Consider the following 12,348-nt stretch of genomic DNA (forward strand, 5'->3'; position numbering starts at 1 on the left):
AGGGCTTCCCTAGTGGCTCAAGAGGTAAAGAAGCTCCCTGCCGTGAAGGAGACTTGCAGGAGAAGCAAGTTCACTCCCTGGGTTGGGAAGATCCCCTGGAGAAGGGCATGGCAACCCATCCGGTATTCTTGCTTGGAAATTTCATGGACAGTGGAGCCTGGTGGGCTGCAGTCCATGGGGTTGCAAAAGAGTCGGATACGACTGGATGACTAAACAACAATGACAACAACAAGGGTTAGCACAGACTCCACAGGTTAAGGGCTCAGTCCCAGAGACATCAATCATCAGACCCACTTCAGACATCAATGAGAAGAATTGGGTCTCCAGTTATCTATACTTCTCTCCGACTTGGCTGCAAAACTGGAGTTCCCACAACCCCCTGCTAATTTGCTAGAATGGCTTGTAGAGTCAGTGAACACATTATTTACAGTCTCCACTTTATTATAAAGATCATTATAAAAGATACAGAGGGACAGAGGATGAGGCAGGGCATAGGGTGAGAACTGGAAGGGTCCTGAGCTCAGGGGCCTCTGTCCCGTGCAGTTGGGGCACACCATCTTCCCTGAAGTGTTCACCAGGAATCTCACCGAACCTGGCTGTTTAGGGGTTTTATGGAGGTTCCATTGCGTAGACATGATTGATGACCTCATTGCCCACTGCTGGTTAACTCAACCTCCAGGCCCTCCCTTCCCCAGAAGCTGGGGGGTTGGGCTGAAAGTTCCAACCATCTAATCACCTGGTCGTTTCCTTAATAACCAGCCCCCATCCTGAAACTGAGAGCTAACCGAGAGTCACCACTCTAGCTTAAACTCAGGTGTGGTTTGTTATGAACAACAAAAGAATACTCCTTTTACCCGTATCACTTAGGAAGCTACAAGAGTTTCAGGAGCTCTGTGCCAGTAACTGGGGCTGAAAACCAAATAAATATTTCTTAAATATCATAATATCCCAACTGCTGTGTCACTTCACAAGGTTACTTCCTAGTCACATCTCCAGGTGGAGTGTCTCCACTGTGATGCCTTCCTAGGGACTTTCCAGAGTAATTCAGACACATGATCTTCACCTGGTATACTGTCGCTCCACCCCTATTTAAGGAGCCCTCTGTGTGGGGCACCCAGACTGTGAATGGAGACCCTCTTGATTGCTTTACTCTGTGGCCTTCTTCCTAGGAGGGGTTCAAGCCCTGGATTTCCAAGGCACAGGAGTCTGGCCACCAAGGCCCCCAAATGTCACTCAGCTGGTCGAGCTGAGGCCCATGGAGCCAGCTCAAAGCAAGGGTCTGCCTCCTTTTGGAGCTGTGGCCTCTTCCCCTGAACACTTCTTGGACCTCCCCAGCCACTTCCCCACAGGGTGGGGGTGTGTGGTCTACGCATCACCATTACAGTGAACAGGTTGGAGAGCCAAAGCTGGGCAGGAAGTCGGCCTTCTGGGGCTCCAGCAGCCTTCTTCCCTCAGCGGAGACCCCTCTGACTCCTCTGCAGTGTCCTTGGCCCTCACCTTCTGGAGCACAAACCCTAGCTTACACGGCTGCTGTTAGCAAACTGAACTTGAGTCCGCTCACGGTGGAGCTAGTTTACTGACGCTGGCTGTTGTGAAAGGCGGCCTGTGCTCCCAAGACCTGCCTTCCCCGCTCGCTTTCAGGGAAGGGTGTTTAAAGGCAGCCATTTGGAGTAAGGGCTGCAGCTTGTGGAACTTTCTTCTGTTTGGTATTTAGTGAGGTAACATGAAAATGCTTTGGGAATCTTAAAGTCAGCCTTCAGGTTCCAACCAGTTTGCATGTAGTCACCATCCTCCACTTGGAAGGAGGCCTTAGTTTCTGTAGAACAACTCAAACGTATGGGTCAGATAATTATATATATCCTGTGAGGAGGAACTAGGACTCTCTTTTTTAAAAAGATCAGTTCAATTGCTCAGTCCTGTCCGACTCTTTGTGATCCATGGACAGCAGCACACCAGTTTTCCCTGTCCATCACCAACTCTCGGAGATTGCTCAAAGTCAAGTCCATTGAGTCGGTGATGCCATCCAACCATCTCCTTCTCCTCCTGCCCTCAATCTTTCCCAGCATCAGGGTCTTTTCAAATGAGTCAGTTCTTCACATCAGGTGACCAAAGTATTGGAGTTTCAGCTTCAGCATCAGTCCTTCCAATGAATAGTCAGGAATGATTTCCTTTAGGATGGACTGGTTGGATCTCCTTGCAGTCCAAGGGACTCTCAAGAGTCTTCTCCAACACCACAGTTCAAAAGCATCAATTCTTCGGCACTCAGCTTTCTTTATGGTCCAGCTCTCACATCCATACATGACTACTGGAAAAACCATAGCCTTGACTAGATGGACCTTTGTTGGCAAAGTAATGTCTCTGCTTTTTAAAATGCTGTCTAAGTTGGTCATAGCTTTTCTTCCAAGGAGCAAGCATCTTTTAATTTTATGGCTGCAGTCACCATCTGCAGTGATTTTGGAGTCCAAAAAAATAAAGTCTGTCACTATTTCCCCATCTATTTGCCATGAAGTGATGGGACCAGGTGCCATGATCTTAGTTTTCTGAATGTTGAGTTTTAAGCCAACTTTTTCAGTCTCCTATTTTACTTTCTGAAGAGGCTCTTTAGTTCTTCGCTTTCTGCCATAAGGGTGGTATCATCTGCATATCTGAGGTTATTGATATTTCTCCCAGCAATCTTGATTCCAGCTTGTGCTTCATCCAGCCCAGCATTTTGCATGATGTACTCTGCATATAAGTTAAATAAGCAGGGTGACAATATACAGCCTTGATGTACTCCTTTCCTGATTTGGAACCAGTCTGTTGTTCCATGTCTAGTTCTAAGTGTTGCTTCTTGACCTACATATAGATTTCTCAGTATGCAGGTAAGGTGGTCTGGTGTTCCCATCTCTTTAAGAATTGTCCACAGTTTGTTGTGATCCACACAGATATTTAAGATATTTAAATATATAAATAAAGGTATAAATAAAGATATTTATCTTTATTTTGGCTGTGCTGCACAGCTCAAGGACGCCCAGTTTCCTGACCAGAGGTCGAACCCAGGTCCTAGAAATTAAAGTGCCAGGGCCTAACCATTGGACCACCAGAGAAGTCCCAGGGCTCTGTTTTATTGATGAACTATTGTTTAAACTCTCATTGCTTTTCTTGCTTGACTTCTTTTCCTTCATTCTGTATTCTTTCACTTCCCTAATTAGTAACTTCTTGAGTCTGCTCTTTAGAACTCTAAGAAGGCCTAGGAGAATAAAGTCTTTTTCTACAAAAATAGAAGCTGGGCACATAGTGGGGCTATTATACCCAAGAAGATCCTGTTCAGTTTCAGTTTTTACTTCTCTTTGATATTCTTCTGTCCTGAGGGGAACAAGGGCGGGACAAGAAAGGGAACAACGTTTTGGATAGAGAGGATAATCATAAATTCAGCAGGGGGACTGTTTCATCCTTCCCCTAAAATTAACCTTCTTTTCCTAGCCTCTTCCTCAGACAGCCTTTTTTCTACAATCCCCTCTGGGCATTCTCACTCCTCTGCTCCCTGACCTCACCTGTGCCTGGTGACCAATGAAGTCACTATGCACCTGAAGGGTGTTAAATTTAAGAACTTGGTTTGATACCCAGTGGAGACTCCTTCTAGACTTTAACAACAACAGTGTCAGAGTTTGGGTCAGAGATGGGAATCAGGATGGACAGAGTCATCAGTTTTTATTTTTTTTAATCTTGGCTATGCTGGGTCATTACTGTGGGACTTGGGCTCTCTGATTGTAGTGCTCGGGCTCCAGAGGTTGTGGGTTTAGTTGCACTGTGGCATATGGGATCTTAGTTTCCTGACCAGGGATGGAACCTCTATCCTCTGCTTTGGAAGATGGATTCTTAACCACTGGATGCCAGGGAAGTACCGAGAATCATCAGCTTTAAGAGGCGAGTTGGCTGTGGGAGGGGCTGAGTGTCTGCAGAGAAGAGAAGGGGCCAAGCAAGAGCTGTGTCACAGAGATGGAAAAGGAAGGGGGTTTCTACTAAGGAGAGTGATCATGGAAGAGAGGTCAGGGAGCCAAGCAAGGCTTAGGAAAAAAAGACTCCTCAGCTCAGCAAGTGTAATGGGGGAAGGAAGGCATGGATGAGCAGGAAGTAGAAACAGCTGGTGGAGATAGCACAGTGGAAGAGTTGAAAACAAGAGGAAAATGGTAACCAGGACATGGGACACTATAAAACCTCACTTCTGGAGTTTCATTAAAGGTCAGTTGTCCAGTGTCCTCAAAAGTGACAATGGACCAGCATCATTCCAGGACTTGTGATGTCTCTGGGGCAGGAGGCTCAGGATGGGACCCAAGGATTGCATCTCCAAGTGCCTGGTGATGCTGATGCTGGTTTGTGGAAGTGAGAGCCCTGATCTAGTCCAGCCTGCACTACCCTACCCCAGGTGGATGGTTAATGCCTGCCATATGGCACTCACTGCTGCACAGGAGGCAGTGCTCACCATGAAAAAAGTCAGGTCTGTTTTCAAACCAAAATGCTTGATTATATCCACCAACATGAGAAAGAGTCTCAACTTAATTCAGTCTTCAAATTAACTCAGACTTTCTAAGAAGCTCTCAAGGAGCAGGAAGGGCCATGGAGGAAAGGCAAGCCATGCAACCCGCATTGAAATTTTCATAAAGTGTATTCATCCATGTTGTTGAATGTAAATGTAACATTCCATTCTAAGAATATACCATATGTATTTTTCCTATTCTGTAGATAGGTCATGAGTTTTATATAGCTTCCATTTTGCTGGATAATGTCTTCGAAGGTGATTGTACAAATTTGCACCCACCACTGGCAATGTATGAGGCTCCTCCTGTTGCTCTGTATCCTTATCAACACTTAGTGTAGTTGCTCTTTCATATGAGCCTGATTTGTTGGGTGATAGTATTAATATTTCACTGTGGTTCTAAGGGAAATATTAACACAACTGTGTACTTTCTCATGTCTATTGGTTTTCTTTTGTTAAATGCCTATTCAAATCTCTTGCCCCTTTTTGTACTGGATTATATGATTTTTTCTTAATGGGACTCTTAGGAGTTATTTTTATATTCTGTGTATGAGCCCTTTGCCAGTCACATGTACTGTGAATATCTTCCACTCAGTAGCTTATTTTTACTTTCTCCATGGTGTCTTTGATAAATAAGAGTCCTTGATTTTTTTGATCAGAATTTTTCATTGACCTACAACATGTATACAGAAAAGTACACAAATCATAACTGTTCAGCTTAGTAAATTATCAAAAAGTGAACACATTCTTGAAACCAGCACCTTGACCAAGAAACAGAATTTCCAGAACTCCAGAAGTCTCTTTCTCTCCACTGGAGCCAACCACTGTCCTGGCTTCTAACACCAAAGGATTCGTTTTGCCGTGAGTTTTCTTAAGGGCTTTTTGTGTCTGGATGAAGAAGACCATTGCTATCCTGCCATTTGTTGTTTTGCCTCTTGCCTTTGAATCCACAGTCCACTTGGAGTTGTTTTGCACGTTGCATGATTTTCACATACACATTGTCTCAGCATTAGTTGCCCTCTCCAGTGTTCTTGCCTGGAGAATCCCAGGGATGGGGGAGCCTGGTGGGCTGCCGTCTATGGAGTCGCACAGAGTCGGACACGACTGAAGTGACTTAGCAGCAGCAGCAGCATTAGTTATTGAAGACACTATTCCCTCTCCAATGATCTGCTGCTGCTGCTAAGTCACTTCAGTCGTGTCCGACTCTGTGCGACCCCGTAGATGGCAGCCCACCAGGCTGCCCCGTTCCTGGGATTCTCCAGGCAAGAACACTGAAGTGGATTACCATTTCCTTTTCCAGTACATGAAAGTGAAAAGTGAAAGTGAAGTCACTCAGTCGTGTCCAACTCTTAGCGACCCCATGGACTGCAGCCTACCAGGCTCCTCCATCCATGGGATTTTCCAGGCAAGAGTACTGGAGTGGGGTGCCATTGCTTTCTCTGCCAGTGATCTGCAGTGATATCTAAAGTCAGGTGTCTGTAAGTGTGTGTGTGTTTCTGGAGTCTCCACTCTGTTCCATTTATTCATTTGTCCATTTTTATACCGGTACTTCACTTTTTCTTTTTTAAAATTTTTTGACCGCACAACATGGCACATGGGATCTTAGTTCCCCCATCAGGGATCAAACCTGAAGCCCCTGCATTGCAAGACCAGAATTCTAACCACTGGAGTCCTAGTTCTTCACTTCTGAATTACTGTATTTCTATAGCAAATCCTGATATCTGGTAGAACAAATCCTCCCACCCTTTTTTCCTTCAAGAAGAACTGTTATTGGAACTTTGAATTTCCTAATAATCTCTTTGTCAAGTTCCACAAGAAAACCAAATGGGATTTTTATTATAATTGCATTGAGTCTAAAGTTTAATATGGAGTAATTAATATCTTTGGGCTTCCCTGGTGGCTCAGACAGTAAAGAATCTGCCTGCAGTGTGGGAGATCCAGGTTTTATCCCTGAGTTGGGAAGATTCCCTGGAGAAGGGAATGGCAACCCAGTCCAGTATTCTTGCCTAGAAAATTCCATGGACAGAGGAGCCTGCTGGGCTGCTGTCCATGGGATCTCAAAGAGTCAGACATAGCTGAGCAACTAACACACAGTTCAGTTCAGTTGCTCAGTCGTGTCTGACTCTTTGCGACCCCATGAACCGCAGCACGCCAGGCCTCACTGTCCATCACCAACTCCCAGAGTTCACTCAAACTCATGTCCATTGACTCGGTGATGCCATCCAGCCATCTCATGCTCTGCCGTCCCCTTCTCCTCCTGCCCTCAGTCTTTCCCACCATCAGGGACTCATTTCAAATGAGTCAGCTCTTTGCATCAGGTGGCCAAAGTATTGGAGTTTCAGCTTCAACATCAGTCCTTCCAGTGAACACACAGGACTGATCTCCTTTAGGATGGACTGGTTGGATCTCCTTGCAATCCAAGGGATTCTCAAGAGTCTTCTCCAACACCACAGTTCAAAAGCATCAACTCTTAGGCACTCAGCTTTCTTTATAGTCCAACTCTCATATCCATACATGACCACTGGAAAAACCATAGCCTTGACTAGATGGACCTTTGTTGGCAAAGTAAACACACAAACACACAATTAATATCTTTATAATATTGACTCTTCCAATTCAGGAAAATTATTTTTCCTTTACTTGGGTCTTTCATTTCTCTCAGTACTTCATAGCTTTCTTTATAGAAGACATTCAGATATTTTGTTAAATTTATTTCTATATATGTATTCCTAGTTTTAAAAAAATATTTATTTATTTGGCTGTGCCAGATTTTAGTTGCCGCATGCGGGATCTTCAATCTTCTTAAACCTGAAAAACCCACATCAGTGTTCTGGAGCCAAGACATGAATGCCTAGTTGACTTCACTAGGCTATTTTCTTTCTAACTCTTATAGGGCTTAGTCTTACTAAAAACATAAAATTGTTCACGGAAGAAGGAGAAAGGCCAGTAATTTGGAAGAATTTCTCAAAAATCAGGTTGGGAAGGGTGACAAAATGGAGCACTCAGGAGAACTCGGGGATGGAGTGTTAGCCTTGGGCTGCTGGGCCAGTCAGTAGCCACGTGACCTTCACGGCCCTGGGACCGAGGAAGGCAAGTTGTTGGTCCCACTCAAGCTTGGGGGTGCGAGGCCCTGAATGTAGCTTTGGAGCCTCCTGAATACACAGATGGTTTCCAACAGCCCAGGATCCTTGACACCTGCCCTGCCCTCCCGGATGGGCAACACCTCATAGCCTTGAATTTACCCTCCCAGGCTTTATCAATTTTCTCTCCAAAGAACGACTGGAGCTACAGAGGGCAAGGCAGGCCCTCGGGACAGAGAGACACAGTAGCAGGCACCAAGCAAGCTGACGTATTTTATCTGGAAATTGTCCAGCCACTGGTCAAACACTGTACTCATTATCTGAAAACCAGGGCACAGGGAAGTGGGTCCAAAGAGGGTGCTGGCTCTACTATTTCTGCCCTTTGGCTTTTGGGACAACCGGGCATTACAGGCTATGTGGTGCTCTATAGAAAGGGGACACGGGACAGCGGATAAGGGCTCAAGGGAGGGTGAAGAGCTCTGGCCCTGGGCTGTTTTAATGTCTCAGGGGTAAAGGAGATCCAGAGGACAAGGAATTAAACAGCCCTGCTTCCCACGGTGATACTGGGAGCACACGGTCCGGTACAGGGGCCTAGGTGCTGGGAGGGGGGACCCCGGCCAGGCTGCCGGCAGACCCTTCCTCATGTTGCAGTCCCCTCAGGAGAGAAAGACCAGCAGTTAGCCTTGAGGAGGGGGCCTCTGCCTCACACTGGCCATTCCACTCTACCTGGAGCCTGGAATAAGAAAAGACTGGCTGTCAGAGCAGTGATCTTTCATGGGCCCTGACCTGAGCCATCAGTTGAAAGCATAGGAAAATAAAAAGATCAGCTTATGACCCAATTAATCTGGGAGGGGAAAAGCAAAAATAAAAAGTGGGAATTTCCTGGCAGTCCAGTGGTTAGGACTCAATGCTTTCACTGCTGTGGGCCGGGGTTCAATTCCTGGGTAGGGAACTAGGATTCCACAAGCCATGTGGTATGACAGACAAGAAAAAGCAGTGTGTATGTGTTTGTTTGTGTTCATGCTTAAGAACACAGAAAATAGCCATGAAATCCCACCAGTAATAACTAAAATGCTCTCATTCTATCATGCTCAGTCAAAAAACCCCAAATCTCTTATGGTAAGATTGCAAGTATTAGCAAACCTACCGGGAGAGGTTTGGGGAAATCAGTGAGTCCATCCAATGTCCTGACCCACTAGATCCTGTTAGGATCTCTGATCCTCCTTCCCTGCCCTCAGCTAAAGTCCCTGGCCCTCCCAGTCTCCATTCCCTGAGACCCAGACTCCCACCGCCACCCCAAGTTTCTCCCAGCTCAGACCACTGTGGGTCAGCATGCCCCAGTCCTGCAACCACTGGCCAGGGCCCAGTGGCCCCAGATGCAGCAGGCTGGCCTCCAGACAATGCCTTCCTCTCAGAAGGCCCTGTCCAGATGCTACCTGATGTTCTCAAAGACATCTTTTACCTGTGAGTGGAACAGCATTCATTAATATGCCTGACAGATACAGGTTTTTGGTTTTTCTCATTTAAGAGGTTTTTAAAATACTAAATAGTTTAAAATATTAAGATTAAATTTAAACAGATATTAAAATCTAAAAAAAAATCATTTCACAGAAGCATAACATACATAATCCACCTCACTTCATACATGCATAGATTAACACCCACCCTGGCCTTCCCAGGTGGTGCTAGTGGTGAGGAATCTGCCTGCCAATGCAGGAGACCTAAGAGATGTGGTTTCGATCCGTGGATCAGGAAGATACCCTGGAGCAGAGCATGGCAACCCACTCCAGTATTCTCGCCTGGAGAATCCCATGGACAGAGAAGCCTGGCCGGCTACAGTCCATGGAGTCACAAAGAGTCGGGCACGACTGAAGAGACTTAGCACACACACATGTGACCCAAGAAAGACACTTAAGGTAGACACAGTCCCAGCCTTCATGGAGAAAGCTTAGGCACCCAACACATCAGGAAGTGGTAAGAAAACCCCCATGGAATTCATTGCTGCTCAAAACCTCATTGCTGCTCTACTCAGGGTCCCCATGGAAGGCAGTTGGAGCTGTATACCCACCCAGTGGAAGGCAACTTAACCAGCTGTCTTTGCCCCTCTGCAGGCCCTGCCATCCCAGTGGGCGTGGACGTGCAGGTGGAGAGCCTGGACAGCATCTCCGAGGTGGACATGGTACGTGGGGCCCTTGGTGGGCAGCTCTGGTGCAGGATGCCAGGGCTGCTGTCCTGTGGCAGCCTGCGGTGGGTGGGGCCACACTGGTACTGGCTGTGCCTGGGGGCGGGGCCACAGCTGGAGGGGATAAAACTGGCACTTGGAGGTTGACCCAGGGGCAGTGAAATCTAGAGCTGGGGTTCTCTAGCTTCATGGGTCAAAATAACTTGGTAGGGTGCTCTGTCGCTCAGTCATGTCTGATTCTTTATGGCCCTCTGGACTGTAGCCCATCAGACTCCTCATGGAATTCTCCAGGCAGGAATACTGGAGTGGGTTGCCATTTCCTTCTCCTGGGGATCTTCCCGACCCAGGGATTGAATCCCAGACTCTTGGCTTTCCTACACTGGCAGGCATGTTCTTGCCCAATTTGCCCTGTCTGGGAAGCCCCAGCCTGGGAGGAGATGTTGATTAAATGCAGATCCTAGGCCCCACACCAGACTTGCAGATTCAGTCTCTGGGAGTGAGAGCCAGCACTTCTTGTTCTGAACACACCCCTCAAGTAATGTGAGTGGTCAGACGAGCCACACTCGGAGGAGCACAGAAGGTGTATGTGTTTACCTGGAAGTCCTGCAGGTCTCTGATCACCAGTGCCCGCCTCTCACTCTATGGTGGTGTCCAGCAGGATTGGGTGGTCACCAGAGCCTTTGAAGAAGTCTCATTTCAGCTGAGACCTGATAGCTGTGGAGAGGGCACAGCAAGAGCTTGTCTGAGGTCTCTGAGGCAGAAGAAATAGGGAGTTTGCAAATAGAAAGACAAAAGAGGGAAGTGAAGGATTGAAGAGATGGGCTGGTTGGTGCTCACCTCTAGGGGACCGGCCTGCAGGACAGGCAGGAGGGGTCTGGGTGTAGCTGGTAGAGCAGAAATGGGCGTCCACTCTGAGCCCAACATCACAGGCATCTTTCCAGCCTTCCTCCACCTGCTCCCAGAAGACTCATCTGCATTTGTGTCTTAGCTCTGGCTTCGGTGTAAGGGCTTCACTCTTAGTTTAAGACACAACCATGGAAACACTTGTTAACAGAATAAGTTTCCAGGCTGAAATCACACTGCTGCCTATCTCTTCATCCATTCATTCCCTTCATTTTTTCCATCCTGAAAATATTTATTGAGCATCCACTTCTCTGCTCTTCCAGGCACTAAACTAGGGTCTGGAGATTCAGTGGTGTGCAGGACACAATTCTGCCTTCAAAGATCTTACAAATCTAAGAAATCCTCCTAAATGGGACACTTGACTGTCCAGGTTTCTGGAAGTGTCTACTGAGTTGAGTTGAATGGTTAGCCAATAGGTAAGGAGCCGTGTGTGCACAGGTATTGGTGAGCATGCAGGGCTTTGGGGAAATCCTGGCCTGCTGGCTCCACGCCAGCCAGAGGGCATCACAGCTGCCATTTTCCCTTTGCAAAGCCTGAAGGAGGAGCTGTGCGGTCTCCTGGGCTCCAATCTCACAAGGCACAAGAATGAGTCCTCTTTTCTGTGGCAGCGGTGGCTGTCGTCCGGCAGGACAGTGGACTGTCACCCAGACCCTGGAGGCTGAGCCTGAGGCATCCATCATGGTGGTGGAAGGGACGGTCAGGAAGGGAGTTTTGTAAGGCATCTCTGTCTGGTCTTACCCCTGCTCCACAGGACTTCACCATGACCTTGTACCTGCGGCATTACTGGAAGGATGAGCGGCTGGCTTTCCCCAGTGCCAGCAACAAGAGTATGACCTTCGACGGCCGGCTGGTGAAGAAGATCTGGGTCCCCGATGTGTTCTTTGTTCACTCCAAAAGGTCGTTCATCCATGACACCACCACAGACAACATCATGCTGAGAGTGTTCCCAGATGGGCAGGTGCTGTATAGCATGAGGTAACTGTCCCCGGGGTCATGGTCTCTGTCTAACGTTATTCTAATACGTGTGGACAGCGCCAGGGAAAGTTTGGCTGATTTACCACTGTATTGTCAGAGCTACACTGTGCTTTTCATGGGAGGTGAGGAAACAGTATTTGTGGAATGAATTAGCTATTCAATTTCGGGTTAAAAAACCACCACAAAGAAAAAACAACCCTCTGTTAAAAAAATGTGTGGTCTATCCATTTGGCCCTGGAGAGTTTGCCACTGTGGTTGGGTCTGTGGAATACATGGGAAGGTCTGAACCTTCTGATAACAGAACTCTCTAAAGATGAAATGGCCACCATAGTAGGTGGTAACTTCCCCATCACTGGGGATCTTAAGCTTGGGTTAGGAAACTAATTGAGCCTGAATGAATTGAAGGAGACAATGACCTTCTTTACACCCTCCACCTCTGACAGCCTATGATTCTATCAAATATATTATCAATGTTTATTAATAATAAACATTAGAAAAACAGCAATAGCTACTGCTCAATAGGCGCTACCATAGAATGCCTTCTGGGCTGACTTGAGTGATTACAGTCTTATCTCCCACCTTCCTGGCCTGCCTGTGCAGTTTGCCAGAATTTGATGCTAATAACCTTGAGTGGGGGCTGTGGAGGCATAACCTCCGGGCATCTCTGGGGAAGGTGGCTCTCTGGATAAGAA

General features: G+C 47.1%; 1 protein-coding gene across 1 annotated transcript in view; it reads left to right on the plus strand.

Annotated features, from left to right (window-relative positions):
- The window catches only part of GABRR2 (gamma-aminobutyric acid type A receptor rho2 subunit), a 40,394-nt gene that overhangs the window by 19,255 nt on the left and 8,791 nt on the right, over positions 1 to 12,348 (plus strand). Inside the window, exons 3-4 of the mRNA XM_027551411.1 lie at positions 9,708 to 9,775; positions 11,433 to 11,656. Of these exons, the coding sequence (XP_027407212.1) occupies positions 9,708 to 9,775; positions 11,433 to 11,656 (292 nt within the window). The remainder of the gene's footprint in view (positions 1 to 9,707; positions 9,776 to 11,432; positions 11,657 to 12,348) is intronic.

Source organism: Bos indicus x Bos taurus, chromosome 9 (assembly GCF_003369695.1).
Source record: "Bos indicus x Bos taurus breed Angus x Brahman F1 hybrid chromosome 9, Bos_hybrid_MaternalHap_v2.0, whole genome shotgun sequence".
NCBI lineage: Eukaryota > Metazoa > Chordata > Mammalia > Artiodactyla > Bovidae > Bos > Bos indicus x Bos taurus.